We start from the raw sequence: 16,817 nt of genomic DNA, 5'->3' as shown, positions 1-16,817 counted from the left end.
TATGCGTGTTGGGCAACATAGCAATCAGACAATCGCTAGCTCGTTGACTGCCTCTATTCACCTTCAGGATGGGAGGAGTTGATATGAGCCGCGATTACTACGCGGACCTGGAGCTTTCAGCGGACGCTGACACCAACGAGATCAAGAAGCAGTTCCGAAAGCTTGGTACGACGAGATCACTTTATTGCACGTTTGTTAGGCCACTTCATTAACTCATGACAGCACTCAAGTACCACCCCGATCGTAATCCAGGACGCGAGGCCGAGGTCAACTCCAGATTCCAGATCATCCAGTCGGCCCACGAGATTCTTACCGATCCCCAACAGAGAGCCAAGTATGATGCTGGACGGACACGATCAAGATACCCCACGGCCTCGGGGGTGAGAGGCAACCCCTGGCAGAACGCGGGTGCTAACTTCCCACCGCCTCCTCGCCGTAACGCAACGACTCGTAACCCTCCGCCGCCCCCCCCGGCTTCGGGTGCGAGCAGATATCGCAACTTTGCGTCGGGTGCTGCCCCTACGGCCAAAGCACAGCAATCGAGAGACGACCCTGAAGCGAAGCGCAACGCGTGGCATGCGTTCGAGAACATGAAGGGCGGTCGCGCCAGCCAGCCCCAGCCAAAACCCCAGCCAAAACCCCAGCCTGAGACTCCCAAGCGACCGGTACCGCGAACTCCTTCCCAGAAACAGAGAGCCGAGGCTTCATTTGGACGCAAGGGTGGCTACACGCCTCACTCCCCAGTGCCTGGAGACGAGCCCCCGGTAAACACCTCCAACTACTCCACCTCTTCCCGGCACACAAACATCTTCGCAGACAATGCCCGCAGACAACAAGAGGCAGGTGTACCGGATCCTCTCGCCCAGTTCCGCGAGGCATATTCGGATACTCGCCAGAGCACTCCGTACACTTCCAATGGCGGAGAGAAGACCAACCCTTTTGACGGAATCCCCATAGGACGAGCCAAGAGCACTCGTGAGAGCCCTCGACCACCTCAGGAGGGCCATGGCCCCAATCTTTCACCGGGCAGCGCTCGAACACGCGCCCAGAGTGTCCCACGCCAGGCGAAGACTGAACCCTCGAGCCCGAGGACATCCACGTCGACGTCGCAGGACGACCGCCCAAACTCATCAAGCGCCACCGCGTCCCGTACCCCTAAAGACCCTTTCAGATCCCGCGCAAGCGCAAGATATACGCCGCCAGACACTGCCGCGGGTCATCGTTCTGAGAACAGTCAGCCCAAGTCAGCGGCTCCGCATAATCACAACGGTGAGTCTCTTTTGTTGTCAGTATCGAGCTATAGCTAATGTGAACATCAGGAACTGTTCACAGCCAGGCAACAGCAACGCCCAAAGGATCTTCAATGTACGACTTCCCTTCTCCAACTCCATCTTCTGCTTTCGCATTTCCTCAGTCAAATTGTACTTTCACGCACGGCAACTATGGAGCATCTTCAACGTGGAAACCACAGGCTTGTTGGCATCAGAGGGCTGAACGCACAAGCGACGCCATGGTGTTCGAGTCGCCGTCTCCTAGTGGAGGCAGCTCGGGAAGTCACTCGCTCACGCCTTTTGAACGGAAGCAGGGTGAACTTTTGAGCAAGCTTGTCAAGAGGCAGGCCCCCGATCTGACGCCGCTCGGTCGTCACAAGCGCCATACAACTGCCCCTGACCATGACAATGGTGTGAACACTGCTGACAAGAGAACCAACGATAGCTTCAACTTCCCGATCGACGACGACACTTTCGCCCGCACCGTGCCGCGGCAGCCGACGTTTGACCGAAAGAGCACCGATGGTATTAACACTAGTTTTGTTAACGGCGACGGCTCTGAGGCCTACACATTCAGTGCTGGCAGCCCTATCCAGGATCCAGCTGCTAAAGCTCGCTCGCAGTCTGGAAGTCGTGTAGGCCGCCGATCGCCGATCAAACGTCCGAGCTTGAGACATCAGAAAGACACTTCTGGTCAGCCGTTAGGTTCACCTTCGGCTGATGGCAAATTTGACGCCCAGGACTGGACAAAGAAGATTGGAGCGCAAAACTTCGTGCCGACACAGTCCGCGTCGACATCCCCGACTCGTATCTCGCGAGCAAACTCTAGGAAGACCAGGGTCAAGCCAACAGCGGGTGGCGGCGCCGGTTTGGTGAGTGAGGAATATGACAGTGATGAGGAGAGCGAGTGGCGTGGTCGCAAGTCAACTACCGAGCCAGTTGGGGCGAAAAGCCCGAATGCGATGGACATTGACCCCCCACAGAGCGGGGATGCACCGCGAAGAGACCGCTCTAGCGCTGTGAGGAACATTCCCGTCGAACCATCTCGCCCGGAATGGAGGCCTGGAAATGTGAATGGAATGCAGGAGACCGGTCCCAAGCTCCCGCGTAGGGGGCCAGAGTTCAATCCTAATGCTGCCGGTTCGGAGGACAGCGAAGAATTTAGGGCCAGCCTCGCTGACCTCAAGAATGTGGCGCCCTTTACACAAAACTCTGGCCTGGGTTCTTTGGGCGACCTCAAGATGAACCTTCCTTTCGAGAGTCAGCCTTCAAGCAGAGCACCGATCGAGAAAGAGACGAAACCGCCTCTCGACTTTCCAGTGATTCCCCAGGCACCTCGACCTCCGCCGACGTTCGCAGTCGGCCTCAAGCCCACGGGCGGTGCCTGGCAAAAGTACACGCAGGACTTCCAGAGCTATGTCATGAGATGGGAGATCTTCAACGCTCAAGTCATCGAGCACTTCAATGCACGCAAGGCGAACATTGCCGATCTTCGGGCTCGAAAGAGCTATTCCTTCCTCGTCTCTCGCGGCGACGATGAGATTCTGGAGTATCTGGAATGGATGGCACAGGATAAGGAGGTTCGAAGAAAGTGGGCTGTTGCCTGTGAGGACCACGAAGCCCGCATTCGGGAGTTTATGGTGTACAAAGGCAAGATGGCAGCGTAATGGAACGGGTGTGGTTGTTGTCTTTTTAACCTTCCGCTACGCCGCAAGCTTCATTCTTTCTTTTTGGGAGGATTCCATTACCTTTTGGTTTGCTGTTCCTCGCCTTGCGAAGTGTTTCGCAACTTTGACGACTGCTTGGACTTGATGGGACATGACACGCAACGATACCCGGCATTTGGGAGGATATTGACCACGCTTCGACTTGTCTCTCATTACCTGCGGTTGTTCGATCCGCGTTGCAAATACAACTTGACCGTCGACATCTCACATAACGACGGCGATTCTTTACGATGTAGAGGAGAGGAGGAGGGGGGTTGAACGCCTCATATATGCGTTACGTTTTTCCAGGTTTATTTTTCGCATTGGACTTCGGGGTTCTTTGGTTCGACCAGTAACAATGGTCGCGTCGCCCTAGAAAGGGTTTCACACGGTCTTCAAGGGCGGCTTCTTGCCTTGGTTAAGGTATATGGAATGGGTTGTGTAATATGTACTAAACTTGGTTGTCTTCTGAGGCGTTGGGACTTTTACGCTGACGAGAGACGGAGGGATGAGATAGATAATCAACATATTATGATCCATTATCCACCAAATCCTGTATGATGATAAGTGTCTAATTCTGCGTCGGCAAAAGTTCTGGTTTCCATCGAGACAGACTCTTGAATTCCTCAGACAGGTAGATGGAGAAAGAAGCCACGGTGTGATTCCATATGTGGCATTGTTTCCCCCCCACATGTCAAGCTCGTACTCGTAACTCATTGCCGTACGTTCTTTAGAATTATCAATAAGTTAATATCGTCCCAGCTGCTACTCTGTATCTCCGGATATGTAGTGGTGGCTGAATGCACTATGTTCATACCATGCTACAGCGGCCTCACCTTCATCCTGCTTATCTGTTTTTTCTTATCCCTCATCTGCTTGGTATAGTGCCTTCTATAGCGATTGGAATCGTCAGCGCTTTTTGCAGTGTCATGTATTCAGTATAAAAGGGGAAGGTTGCACCTTCCCATAGTAGAGATGTTTCGACGGACTCATCAATACATTTACCGGCCAACACAAGCCCTTCATTCTTACATTACCATACCGCTTCACATCTGAACGCCCGGTCTGGATCGACAGATATTCTAGATAGAAGTTTACCGAAACCATGGCTCCAACCTTGTCCATAATGCTCTCAGTGAGGCGGAATGTTGACTCCCCCCTCCCCCCCTCCCCTCGCTAGAATTGCTCAAAGCCGCGCCTAAGAGTGCCTTCTTCCACGCGGTCCCCAAAAATTAAGGGGAGCCTCGCATGTGTTGGCACCAGAACAATCATAGCTAGGGTCGGCTACTCAAGCGTGCATGTTGCAGTGTGTAAGTTGAACAAATGTCTTGGGTCACTGCCCCTTCCCCCTTGTTGAAGAAGGGAAAGTCAAGAGCACCGTTATCGTTGGTAGATAGTGTTTTGATCTCATGTCTTAAAGGGACTTTTCTCTCCTTCATGGATGCAGCTGCCGAAAGGAGTTCACTCGTTGGAGGCCTTATGTTCACTTGAAATAGGCAAGCCAGACTTGTCCGAAAGAAACTAAAGTACGGGAAGGAGATACCTAGGACTTGCCCTGAGCCTTCCCCTTCCTTTCCTTCGCTTCCTTCCCAATTCATCGAGTACCTAGCTTCCGTTTTCTGCTGCTTTTGTTTCCCGATTTCCATCCAGATAAAAACCCCTTCAACCTGCTACTAGTTCTCATCTTCCACTTCGCACTCACCTTCAACAGCCACCACTTTCATTAGCCTTCAGAGCCATCCCGCTTCAGCCACTACAAGGTAGGTAGTGTTTTCCCATCTTCGATTCATATTACAGAGTATATGGTAACTGTTCTCTCTCATCGCCCTTCCCGCACACTCCGCCTCCCTCCTCCTTCCCCATATTCCTCACTCTCGTCTATCTCGTTCATATTAACTCTCGTTTTCCATTTCTACCCCTCCGGACACGTTGGCTCCTGACTTGTTCACTCTTAATATTCGACTGACTTTCTTGCAGACCTCAACAGTACCATACCTTCAAGATGGCCGATTCCACCTCTGCTAACGGCGCTCCTGCTGGTGGCCGTCCTGGTGGCTGGACCGACACCGAGCGCGTAAGTATCTCATTCCTTCGGTTCTCACTTATTCCCGACTCTTTGCTTACTTCAAGGCGGATAGTTTCAGCTTGTGCTCCGCGTCCTCGCGACTCTACTCACCGAAGGCAAAAGCGTCGAGTGGAAGAGCGTAAATATGCCTAACCGCACCCTGAAGGCTATGCAAGGCCAGTGGACCTCGATCCTTGCCCAGATGCGTGATCTCAACACAGACGGAGGTGACGCCCCTGCCCCCAAGGCCAAGACTCGTAAGTTATTACTCCCTTCTACTTTACATCCGCCATCGCTTCTTACTAATACTTCCAAAGCCCTTAAGAAGCCCGCTGCTGCGAAGAAGAAGAAGGCTGCTGCTGCCAAGAACAGCGAAAATGCCAACGAGGACTCTGGCGACCATCATGATGATGGAGAGACCAAGAAGGCGGCCACTCCCAAAAAGCGCGCCGCTGCCACCGACGCTGGTAGGTGCTAATTCGCCCTTTCCTTTACAAGAAGCCGACGCTGACTTATCCCCAATAGACGGCACTCCCAAAAAGCGTCGCACCCCTGCCAAGAAGACAGCCCCCAAGACCGAACCAGTGTCTGATGAGGCTGGTACTGAGGCTGATGTTCCCAAGGAGGAAAACAGCGATGAGCAGTAATTCGGCAGGGCTTGAAGTCGTTTCTCCATCTCGTCCGAGGGTACAATATACTACCTAAGTCGACAGGGATGCTTCGGCTACAACGTGAAGCTGCACCATTACTGCAGCTTGGTTTCCTTGTTTACGCACCGCTCCTGGATTTAGCTTTGAGGATGGCCATTTGCTGGTATGGCTTGGTTTATGAACACAACTGGTGGCACTTATGGCTCTATTCTTACTTGGATGAGCTTTCTTCACTTTGGAAGAGCATCTTAGGGATACTGGGCATATGTTCCCTCGAGTATGCAGTTTTACCAGGTAGCAAAAACCAGCAGGATCGATAACGAATACTTTACACTCTCTTTCCTGCCTCGTATTGGAAACGTACCGACCGCCGTGGTGGGTGGTGGTAAAGGCTGGAAATGGCGGCCGGTGAGTGATAGATAGATGTGTCGTCGAGCGAATCAGATTGCCGAAGGCAGCTTCCGAGGCAAAGGGTGCATCTCAAGCGGTCATGAGCAGAACATTGTGAGACCTGCATATCAATACTGACAGAAATCCTGACAATGGTGGTGTGCAGTATGAGAGCATGATCCATACCGTCCCATCTAGAGCTGCAGGCCGAACACACACACGTTGACTTCTGCCTGTCAAGACTGTTATCCGAATTTCACCATGTTACCGGACCGGCTCAGCGAAGGCTACAAGGCTCTAACATGACGCTAGTAGCACATTACATCAGCACCCGGACAAAAGTGGAGACTAGCCCGGGGATGGACACCCACTCGGGACATACACGCATATAAACGGGCTCTTATGCAACTAGCCTGGTGATCTAGTCTGGGTGACCCCATATTGGACAGATCCTGTTTGTTTGCCATCGATCGTTCCGCACCTGAAATTTTTGACGACGGGCGACGACGACGACGACAACGACAGACCGCGTAAAGTAAAAAATAAAAAAGTTGGTTCTGGGACAGCGTTTTTTCTATTGTCCTCATCACATTTCAGGGGATCACTTGTGCCGAGGCTTTAGGTACAGTTCATAGCTACCTTGATAGCCAAGAGCACTGATTTCCCGCCGTTCATTTACAGAGACATTGTTCTTGTTGCTGGAGGGTTAGGTTGCTACCATCCCGTCCTTTACCTACCCACGCTGGATGCGCTCCGTCTTCGTACGCAGAGGGACTTGCTCGAGCCTTGCATCCACTACAGTTGCAGCACCACGACCTCGGACTGCGTCCTGCACCACCACCACCATCACCACCATTACTAGCAACACCACCACCGCCACCACACTTGCTTTCCTCCCCCAGCTTTTCAGACGGCAGCACGAGCTCCTCCCGTTCGCACAACGCGGCCGCTCCCGCACTTCTCTTGTCGTTCCTGCTAGAGACATACGCTATAAGACCACGCGACGGTCCGACTTTGCCCAGACCCGCCGTCTGTTTTCCTCTGCCGCCGCCGCCGCACCGAATACGTCCTCCACTGCGCAACAAAGCCACACCTCTAGCCAGACCACCACACCCGAGGCCGCGAACATGAACGGCAACAACACATCGCCACGCACCAAGCGCAAGGCTCCGCCGAGCCCAGAGGGCTTGCGGCCTCACAAGCAGCACCGCGCCCTGAATGGGAAGCTGTCCGCCGGCGACAATACCCCCGAGGTCGAGCTTGAACATGGTGCTTTCGTCGAGGAGGACGAGTCCGATTTTGAGGACCCCGCCAGGCTGAACAGCATGTTTCCCATCACTCAGGAGCCTGAGGCCTGGCAGAAGACCATTGAGAACGTCGTCAGCAACGTCGTCTCCATTCGCTTCTGCCAAACGTGCTCTTTCGACACGGACGCGGCGCTGACAAGTGAGGCGACTGGCTTTGTGGTGGACGCTCAGAAGGGGTATGACATACTTGGCGCTGATACAGATGCAAGGGAGACAACCGTGCTAACATCGTTGTGGTACAGTTACGTCTTGACGAACCGACACGTCGTTGGGGCTGGACCGTTCTGGGGATACATTGTTTTCGACAACCATGAAGAGGTCGATGCGTACCCCGTTTACCGTGACCCCGTCCACGACTTCGGTATTCTGCGTTTCGACCCCAAGGCCGTCAAGTACATGAAGCTAAACGCGCTGGTGCTTCGTCCAGACCTTGCAAAGGGTAGGCAAACATCTTGATGGCCACAAGCACTAGAGTGGGTCACCGCTAACGCCTCGACAGTCGGTGTTGAGATCAGAGTCGTCGGTAACGATGCCGGAGAGAAGCTCAGTATCTTGTCCGGCTTCATCAGTCGTCTCGACCGAAACGCCCCCGAGTACGGAGAAGGTTACAGCGATTTCAACACGTGCTACTACCAGGCCAATGCCGCCGCAAGTGGTGGTAGTTCTGGCAGTCCTGTTGTAAACATTGACGGCTTCGCTGTTGCGCTGCAAGCAGGTGGACGATCCGACGGTGCCTCTACAGACTACTTCCTTCCCCTCGACCGACCTCTACGAGCTCTGGAATGCATTCGGCAAGGCAAGCCCGTCACGCGAGGTGACATTCAATGTCAATTCCTTCTCAAGCCTTTCGACGAGTGCCGACGTCTCGGTTTGACGCCAGAGGAGGAGGCCGCAGCTCGTCAAGCTTTTCCCAAAGACAACAACATGCTTGTTGCCGAGATTGTTCTTCCCAAGGGCCAGTCTGACAAGAAGATTGAAGAGGGTGACATTCTCATCAAGGTGAATGGCGAGCGCGTTGGGCAGTTCATCCGGTTGGATGATTTGTTGGACTCAAACGTCGGCAAGACCATCCACCTGCAACTGCAGAGGGGTGGCGAGGATATCGAGGTTGATGTTGATGTCGGTGACCTGCACCAGATCACTCCTGACCGCTTCGTGTCCGTCGCGGGTGCCAGTTTCCACAGCCTGTCTTACCAGCAAGCCCGTCTGTACGGCGTTGCATGCGAAGGTGTCTTCGTGTGCGAGGCCACAGGCTCGTTCAGATTCGACAACGCGGATAATGGCTGGCTGATCCAGACCGTGGACCACAAAAAGACCCCTGATCTGGAGACCTTCATCGAGGTGATGAAGGCGATCCCGGACAAGTCCCGCGTTGTTGTCACTTACAAGCACCTCCGTGATCTGCACACCCTGAACACCACAGTCATCTACGTCGACCGACATTGGTCAGCCAAGATGAAAATGGCCGTCAGAAACGACGAGACGGGTCTGTGGGACTTCACGGACCTTGCTGACCCCCTACCCCCTAAGGCGCCTGTCGCCCGCTCTGCTTCCTTCATCGAGCTGGAGAATGTGAAGCACAAGGCTATTGCTGATCTGGTGCGAAGCTTTGTTCATGTCAACTGCACCATGCCCGTTAAGCTTGACGGCTTCCCCAAGAACAGGAAGTGGGGCATGGGCTTGGTCATTGACGCGGAGAAGGGTCTCGTTGTCATCTCGAGAGCCATTGTGCCCTACGACCTGTGCGATGTGACCATCACCATTGCGGACTCGATTATTGTCGAAGGCAAGGTTGTCTTCCTTCATCCTCTGCAAAACTACGCCATTGTGCAGTACGACCCCAAGTTGGTCAATGCTCCCGTCCAAAGTGCGAGATTGAGCACAGACAGCATCACCCAGGGAGCTTCCACTATCTTCATGGGATACAACAGAATTGGCAAGATTGTCCATGCCACGACAACGGTCACCGAAGTCACTGCTGTTGCCATCCCGGCCAACTCTGGCGCGCCCAGATACCGAGCCATTAACGTCGATGCCATCACCGTTGACACCAGTCTTAGCAACCAATGTGGAAGCGGCGTTTTGGTTGCTGATGATGGCACTGTCCAGGCCTTGTGGCTCACGTACCTTGGCGAGCGTTCGGCCTGCAGCAACCGGGACGAGGAGTACCATCTTGGTCTTGCAACGCCCACTCTGTTGCCCGTGGTCTCTCAGATCCAACAGGGCATCGTCCCCAAGTTGCGGATGTTGTCCGTCGAGTTCCGAGCCATTGCTATGGCCCAGGCCAGAGTTATGGGGGTCTCTGACGAGTGGATTCGCAAGGTCACCGAGGCCAACAAGACGCATCACCAGCTTTTCATGGTCAGCAAGCGGACCTTTGAACGAGGCGAGCAGTCAGGCGCGCTGCTCGAGGGTGACATTTTGCTCACTCTCAACGGCAAGGTCATCACCAGGGTCTCCGAGCTGGATGTCATGTACTCTCACGAGGTTCTTGACGCAGTGATTGTCCGCAACTGCGAGGAGATACACATCAAGGCTCACACCGTCGCCGCCGATGATGTCGAGACTGACCACGCCATCTCCTTCTGCGGAGCCATCCTGCACCGACCTCACCACGCCGTCAGGCAGCAGATTAGCAAGCTGCACAGTGAGGTGTACGTTTCGGCCCGCACCCGTGGTTCACCGTCGTACCAGTACGGCCTCGCGCCCACCAACTTCATCACCCATGTTAATGGCAAGCCGACGCCTGATCTTGAGACTTTCCTTGCTTCTGTCCAGGGAATCCCAGACAACACTTGTAAGTCACTCTATCGCAGTCTCTCAATCTACACATAAGCTGACCATCATGACCAGATTTCCGGCTCAAGGCTGTCACGTTCGACAGTGTGCCATGGGTCATCACCATGAAGAAGAACGAGCACTACTTCCCAACGACGGAGTGGATCAAGGATCCCGCCGAAGCCTGCGGCTGGAGAAGGAAGACGTATGAGGGCGGCAAGGTGTTTGAGGGTGAGGGCCCTGATGGCGTGCTCCCCGTTTCCGAAGACACCGAGATGGTGGAGGAGCCTGCCGCCCCCATCTAAGCCATGGAACAAACCGCAAGCACCATTCACGGCCAAGAAAAGCCGCCGGAATCGATGTCGGCACTGTGTACTTTTGCCTGGCGTTTTTTTCGAGCTAGGCACTTTTAATGATAGCAACATTTAGGGACTTTCAGGACATGACAGACAGGGTGTAAAGGCTGAGGGATTCAAGGGCATGGGCAGGCGAGCACACGGCCGTGAGGACAGCATTCTTCGCCGTATGTTATGTATATATATGTAAACACAGGGGCCACAGAAGGCATGTTACCTCGAAGGAACGTGGTACCTCTTCTCCAGGCTTTCCTATTCTTTTCGCTTCTCGATTCTCTTATCAGTCCTATTGAACACATGCCGTACTCGACTGCTACTCGTCGACGCGAGGCTGCTTCGCACTCAAGTGCCCTCGGCGAACTACGCATACTCGCGAAGCTCGGAGCTCCACCTCCCCTGTGAAGCCCAGCCAATGTGTAATTTTCTAGTCGCTTACGCGCCACGGCCCATTGCGAATCTGCGAGTAGCGTGAAGTCTTTGTCATCTGATGGCAAGTTTAATGCGACCAGGTTGGGGGCAGCTTTTGCTGCGCGGGAGGGTCAGAAGGGCAAGCTTTTCGCCGCGTCTACCTTCTTAAAATATTACCCACTGGACAGAAAGATGGTATCAAAGACGATGATCGGGCAGGTTTATCCTCATCTATCCTAGCTCAAAACATATTACATGTGCTAATTTTCAGCCGATGCGTCGACAAAGTATTGGGGGGCTAAGGGAGTCAGGGCAGGACCCTCCCACGCAGATACAACGTCGGCTTAGGACTCCATGCGATAAGAACGCCTCACGATGATTTCTTGACCAATACGAGTAGAGTTCGATGCATCCCATTGGACGACGGGAAAGCGCATTGGCGCAAGACAATTGCTGAAGAATCAAGGTCCAGGATGGGGGCTGCAGCTAAAAATCGATAGATGTGAGCACGTGGGGGCTACATATAAAAATAAATAGATGGGCGCACTTGGGGGCCCTTTTACGGCTGTTATTGTGTGTAAGAGGATTCAATGTGCACCGGGTCCCTTTTCAAGAAAATAAATATATCTTGATCACAGTCTATCCGGACACCAAAGGACACACGAGCGGCACAGAACCGAATGAATTACAAGCTACATCGAAATCTGGACAGCCACGCTACCTAACACAACTTTGACAAGTCTTGGTTCACTAGTCGTTCACTCTATAGCGAGTACCATAACTTGAAGGAATCGAAACATAAGATGGCCTTTCTTGAAAATTTTACCAAATTCAATCACGGTCGACTTGGAAACTCCTTCTGGAAGACTCTATTCTGGCAATCGATACAGGCAGAGATACGGAATGTACAGGCCATTTCTAGCCAACTCAGTATCCCAGCCATCGGGATGGGGGTCATCTTTTATGGTCTTAAGCACTTGAGGCCCTTTTTCAGTCTGCTCGGTCTGGTTAAACGCAGCATGGTCATGGTCAACAAAGCTATTCAGAAGTCTCCTCGAATAGTCCATTGGGTCCTCGGACGGCATGATATCGACTCTCCTTGCAGCACCTTGACAGTCCTTGATAATCGTACGAAGAGGCGTTACGAAATCCCCATCAGGCGCAATGCAGTCAGCGCCCTTGAGTTTCAAAAGATCACTACTGCTCATTGCGGCATTGAATCTGTCGGCCAAGTTGACTTCGGCTTGCGTGTCCTCGATCCCGGCTACCGCAATACCGCCTGCGTGGAATCCAACATCACCTTCGTCGACGGCAAGCGAGGCTACATCCAACTTCGGGGTTACCCCATAGAGTACCTTGTTGAGAATCATGACTACGAAGAGGTCATACACCTCCTCATCTGGGGCCGGCTACCCGACGCGGTAGAGAAGAAAGAACTTCAACGCAGGATTGCTGCAGGTTGCGCTCCTCCCGAGCACGTCGTCCAGGTCATCACCTCCTTCCCCAGAGACTCTTTGACTAGCACAATGGTCATGGCCGGTATGGCCGCTTACGCTAGCTGTGACGAGGGAGCCGTTAGCACACTTCAGTCCGGCTGTCCGGCGTACTTGGGCCAACCCGACAAGGTTGATGCCGCCCTCATCAGCACTATATCCGCTCTCGCCACCGTCGTCGCTCTCACGTACTGCCACAAGCGCGGTAAAAGGCTCGCTCCTGTCGATCCCGAGGCTTCATTCACTGCCAATGTCCTAGGGATGATGGGCTTTCAAGAAGGAATGAGTGGCAAACCTGACGCGGAAATGGTTCAGTGTTTCGAAAAGCTCTGGATCCTCTACGCCGACCAAGAAATGACCAACTCGACCTCTGCATTCTTGCATGCAGCCTCCACGCTGGTTGATCCGTTGTCGTGCTGTATCTCGGGAATCGTCTCCGGATACGGCCCGCTCCACGGCGGCGCCATCGACCTCGCATACAAGGCATTCCAAGATGTCAAAACACCCGAAAACGTTCCGGCGCTGATTGCCGACGTCAAGGCCAAGAAGCAACGCCTTTTCGGGTACGGCCACCGGGTATACAAGGTCGTCGACCCTCGCGCCAAGTTCATCCGGGCCATGATTAACCAGTACAGGGACAAGGTCGAGTCGAACCCGCTGCTTTCGGTCGCGATGGAGATCGATCGGGTCGCTAGCACCGACGAATACTTCACGAGTCGCAGCCTCAAGGCCAACGCAGACCTCTACGGCTGCTTTCTGTACACTGCGTTTGGCTTCGAACCGGACATCATCGTAGCCATGGCTAGCCTGTCGCGCATCCCCGGCGTGCTTGCTCACTGGCGGGAGGCAATGCTCGAGAAGGGCCCCTTGTTATGGAGGCCGCAGCAGGTCTTCACCGGCGCTCTGGCCGACGAGTACTACTGCGCAACCCGCTGAGCTCCAGATGGAATACACTAAGTTATTGCTATGGTCTGCTGGCTGCCGAGAAACTTTCCTGTAGAGAACCTATTATTCTTTATCAAATCTGAAGCCGTAAACTACAAGTGCCGCTGTATCAACTTTTTAAAGGAACCCGTGAGTGCTCGGCTCGGTGTGTGTGGAAGCAAACCACGCCTTGAGCAGCCACTGGACACTGGCTGTCGGCTGGTTGGGGCGCATTTTACCAATGATGTTATCGACTCTCAGCTTGATGCTACTTATCTAATTGATTAATTGTTTTTTCCCCTACCTTTTTCTTCTTCTGTTGCTCTTATGCATCCCGAATGACTATGCATAGCCTGCCACGTTCTAAGACCATAACCACTTGGTGAACTTGATCAACGAGTTCATGGATTCTGGCATCTGGGTCTGAAAGGTTATAGGTTGGACGGATCTCGGTAATTGTTTTATCCGCCGGCGGAAATCAGAAGCCTGTACTGGGTACCGTCCCTCTAGGTCCCTGTCGATGCTGGCCTGTGCGCGTTGCTGCTGGACCGCCATCGACACTACCACTACCGTTTGTCTCCTCCATTTCCAGTCTCTCATCCACACCACCTTACAATTTTGTCATATCATTGGTATTTTGTTACCGCATTCGAGCCCAAGTTTACTTGCTTGTTACCAGAGTAATAAAAGAGCTGTTTATTAGAGATTGGAGCTGGGCTGTGCTCTATCACCTACGCTCCAGCCGCCCGATTTTAGTCCCCTCAACCAGCCTTCTAGCCACGTTCAAAACTTACGCGCATCCCTCATTATCATCAGCTATTCCTTGCCGCATCACGGAAGGAATTCATTATAGTATAATCGTACGAATAGCCAAACTGCTCTTAATCATCCCTGGGCGTGCCTCAGGACATCTGCCAAAATGGCGTCCAAAGATGACAAGGCGTACAAGTACCGCCAGGAGATCAGTCAGGTGAGTAAAAACGCTTCGTCGCCAATTTTATCCAGCGTTTTGATGCTACAACCCCTTTGCCTCGAAAATTTAGCGATACTGGTCGCGGGAATGACTTGTTGGCTTGGAAGTCCAGCCAAGGAGCGTCTGAAGGACAAGGCCCTTCACGGGCGTGTCTGATGGTGCTGGCGATGGTGAATTGATGGCTACCCTAACCACGAGGTTAAATTGCAAGAAACCCCATTCTCTATGGACTCCTGTGTTTCTTCCTATCTCTCCAAAGCGCAGTACTAGACCACGAAGGACACACTAGGGTTTGCGTAGTTGCCAGCTGCACCTGCCTCGTCTTCATCTGCTGCTTCCTCCCGAGAAAAGGCGCCGGCTAGATATCATCCAATGGGAAACAAACTCCAAAGTCTCAACGATGGAAGCATTCTCTCTCTTCAAACGACATCTGCACCGAGAAAGGAGAATAGCCGTAGCCATGGACCATGAGCTTCAGACCTTCCTTGACTGGAGACTTCATTACGACCAAGACGGCGTCAGGTGTCCCATGAGCAACCTCATGGGAAGCCTCGAAACAAGTCTCGGAATCTTCGAACAATGCACCGAACCGTTGGCACATGGAGTCTCCGACACAAAACCTGATGCCGTCACAGCGAAGTCGACACACCCACAACTGTCCAGAGCAAAGGCAGATGTAGCGGCACGCATCCAGCGGGAGAGCATGGAGCTTTTACGACTCGTGTCGGATGGAATCCGGAGCATCGATGTCTTGCCTGGTTACAAATCCATCCTAGATGTTACATGCAGCGGAGAGCACCAGTGGGCGAAGGGCAAGCGCCCCGGACCCTTGAAGCCCTTGCCATAGAGTGGTGGAATACGTGTACAACAGATTAAAATAAACATTGGGTGACTGGGTGAGTCCTTTACTAAGTACCGCTTTCTACAATAAAAGTGAGGAACCGATATAACTGCAGAGCCGTCGATTGAAACCACAAGCATAATTGAAGACATTGTCCGACAACAAGTCATTGAACTCGTAGGTTATTGCGCGCCAAAACCGATTCCGCTAGGCTAAGATCTCTTCAGCTTCGAAATTGCACTGAGCTTGCAGCCCGTCGCGGCGCCCGAGCCATTACGATCAACGATCTGATCTTCCAAATTCGACACGACCAAGCCAAGGTCTCTCGTTTGCGGACTTTCCTCTCTTGGAAGGATGTCAGAAAAAACGTCAAGGATTCAGACGACAAGGGTGGTGAAGCTGATCTTGGTGCTGGCGAAGACCCTGTTGGAGGCGTGGTTCCTGGCGGTCCCGTTGACGATGCTACCAAGAAGAACAAGAAGGCCAAGGTCGGCCTCCCTTGGGAGCCCTCGTCGTTCTACAGTCAAGAAGTCCCCGAGCGCGATGACGAGGAGGACGAAGAGGAGGAAGAAATGAACTTCATCACCCTCCAGCGTCTCCGCAAGGCCGATGAGCGCACCAAGGCCATGACGAAGGAGGAGTATGTGACTTGGTCCGAATACCGCCAGGCCTCTTTCACTTACCGCAAGGGCAAGCGATTCCGCGAGTGGGCTGGTTTTGGCATCGTTACAGACAGCAAGCCCTCCGATGATATCGTCGATATCCTGGGCTTCTTGACTTTCGAGATGGTGCAGACGCTGACCGAGCACGCGCTCAAGGTCAAGGAACAGGAGGATCTGTTCAAGGCTCAGAGCGGCGGCGAGAACGCCGGATCGAAGAAGCGAAAGGTGGCAACTGGGTTGTTCGACCCGCCCAGTGAGGGTAGAAGCCCCATTGAGCCTCGCCATGTTCAGGAGGCCTTCCGACGCCTTCAGCAGCGCCCCAAGAAGACCCGAGCTATGCTCAACGGAACGAGACTGCCGCAACACACTGCTCTCAATATCGTGAGTTATATTGATGTCACATGCATGTTGTTTCTACTGACGTGATCCTTTAGTTTTAATCCTCATATCTCGGAGCGGATGTCCAGGGCAACTATCTGGTTGCCAACGACTGTGACACCGCGAACTCGCTTTTCTACTGCAACGATGTAAAGATACCCACGGGTGGGCAATGACTTGGCGTTTATTGGACTTGTGTTTTGGTGTTTTTTAGGCGCCGTCTTCAGTCAGTGACTAGACTAGGATAATCACTATGGTAGCTCAACAGAGCAAAGTGTTTATGCAACGGCTCATGGCGGTTCAAGTACACGTTGACGTGGATGTGAACGCCAGTGTCCCATGTGCATGAATGGCGACGTCTTGGGCTGTACTTCGACATACACTTGCCCGCTGGCATACCCTCCAAGCTGTATCAAAGTAGCCAAGGCTGCAATAAGCTGTTTTACTCAAAGGTTTTGCAGACAATCTTCCGAGAACGAACGATGCCAGATTGTATCTATTCGTACGTAGCCCACGGCCTGGTTAACCCCACTGCGCTATGTCTTGGGCACCGAAACACCCCGCATTGAGGCGCAAGCTCCAGCCATCCCACCAACCTGTGGCGATTAGATTAGA

General features: G+C 53.1%; 5 protein-coding genes across 5 annotated transcripts; all 5 read left to right on the top strand.

The window, feature by feature from the left end:
• Nucleotides 1–68: 68 nt before the first annotated feature.
• On the top strand, nt 69–2,938 carry GLRG_02879 (DnaJ domain-containing protein; the record flags this gene model as incomplete). Its single annotated transcript, XM_008093564.1, has 3 exons — nt 69–165; nt 223–1,269; nt 1,320–2,938. 3 exons carry the CDS (start codon nt 69–71, stop codon nt 2,936–2,938), a joined length of 2,763 nt encoding a protein of 920 aa, XP_008091755.1.
• Nucleotides 2,939–4,979: 2,041 nt separating this feature from the next.
• GLRG_02878 (uncharacterized protein) lies at nt 4,980–5,689 on the top strand (the record flags this gene model as incomplete). The annotated part of the gene is made up of 4 exons (XM_008093563.1): nt 4,980–5,051; nt 5,116–5,299; nt 5,360–5,509; nt 5,568–5,689. The coding sequence occupies 4 exons, from the start codon at nt 4,980–4,982 to the stop codon at nt 5,687–5,689; spliced, it is 528 nt and encodes a 175-aa protein (XP_008091754.1).
• A 1,520-nt stretch (nt 5,690–7,209) lies between these two features.
• GLRG_02877 (PDZ domain-containing protein) lies at nt 7,210–10,472 on the top strand (the record flags this gene model as incomplete). Its single annotated transcript, XM_008093562.1, has 4 exons — nt 7,210–7,565; nt 7,632–7,828; nt 7,862–10,186; nt 10,243–10,472. The coding sequence occupies 4 exons, from the start codon at nt 7,210–7,212 to the stop codon at nt 10,470–10,472; spliced, it is 3,108 nt and encodes a 1,035-aa protein (XP_008091753.1).
• Nucleotides 10,473–11,878: 1,406 nt separating this feature from the next.
• On the top strand, nt 11,879–13,360 carry GLRG_02876 (citrate synthase; the record flags this gene model as incomplete). The annotated part of the gene is made up of 1 exon (XM_008093561.1): nt 11,879–13,360. The coding sequence occupies one exon, from the start codon at nt 11,879–11,881 to the stop codon at nt 13,358–13,360; it is 1,482 nt and encodes a 493-aa protein (XP_008091752.1).
• A 907-nt stretch (nt 13,361–14,267) lies between these two features.
• GLRG_02875 (transcription initiation factor IID) lies at nt 14,268–16,264 on the top strand (the record flags this gene model as incomplete). Its single annotated transcript, XM_008093560.1, has 3 exons — nt 14,268–14,318; nt 15,390–16,205; nt 16,259–16,264. 3 exons carry the CDS (start codon nt 14,268–14,270, stop codon nt 16,262–16,264), a joined length of 873 nt encoding a protein of 290 aa, XP_008091751.1.
• Nucleotides 16,265–16,817: the final 553 nt, after the last annotated feature.

This window comes from Colletotrichum graminicola (assembly GCF_000149035.1).
Source record: "Colletotrichum graminicola M1.001 genomic scaffold supercont1.8, whole genome shotgun sequence".
NCBI lineage: Eukaryota > Fungi > Ascomycota > Sordariomycetes > Glomerellales > Glomerellaceae > Colletotrichum > Colletotrichum graminicola.
This window is presented reverse-complemented; position numbering and strand designations above follow the sequence as displayed.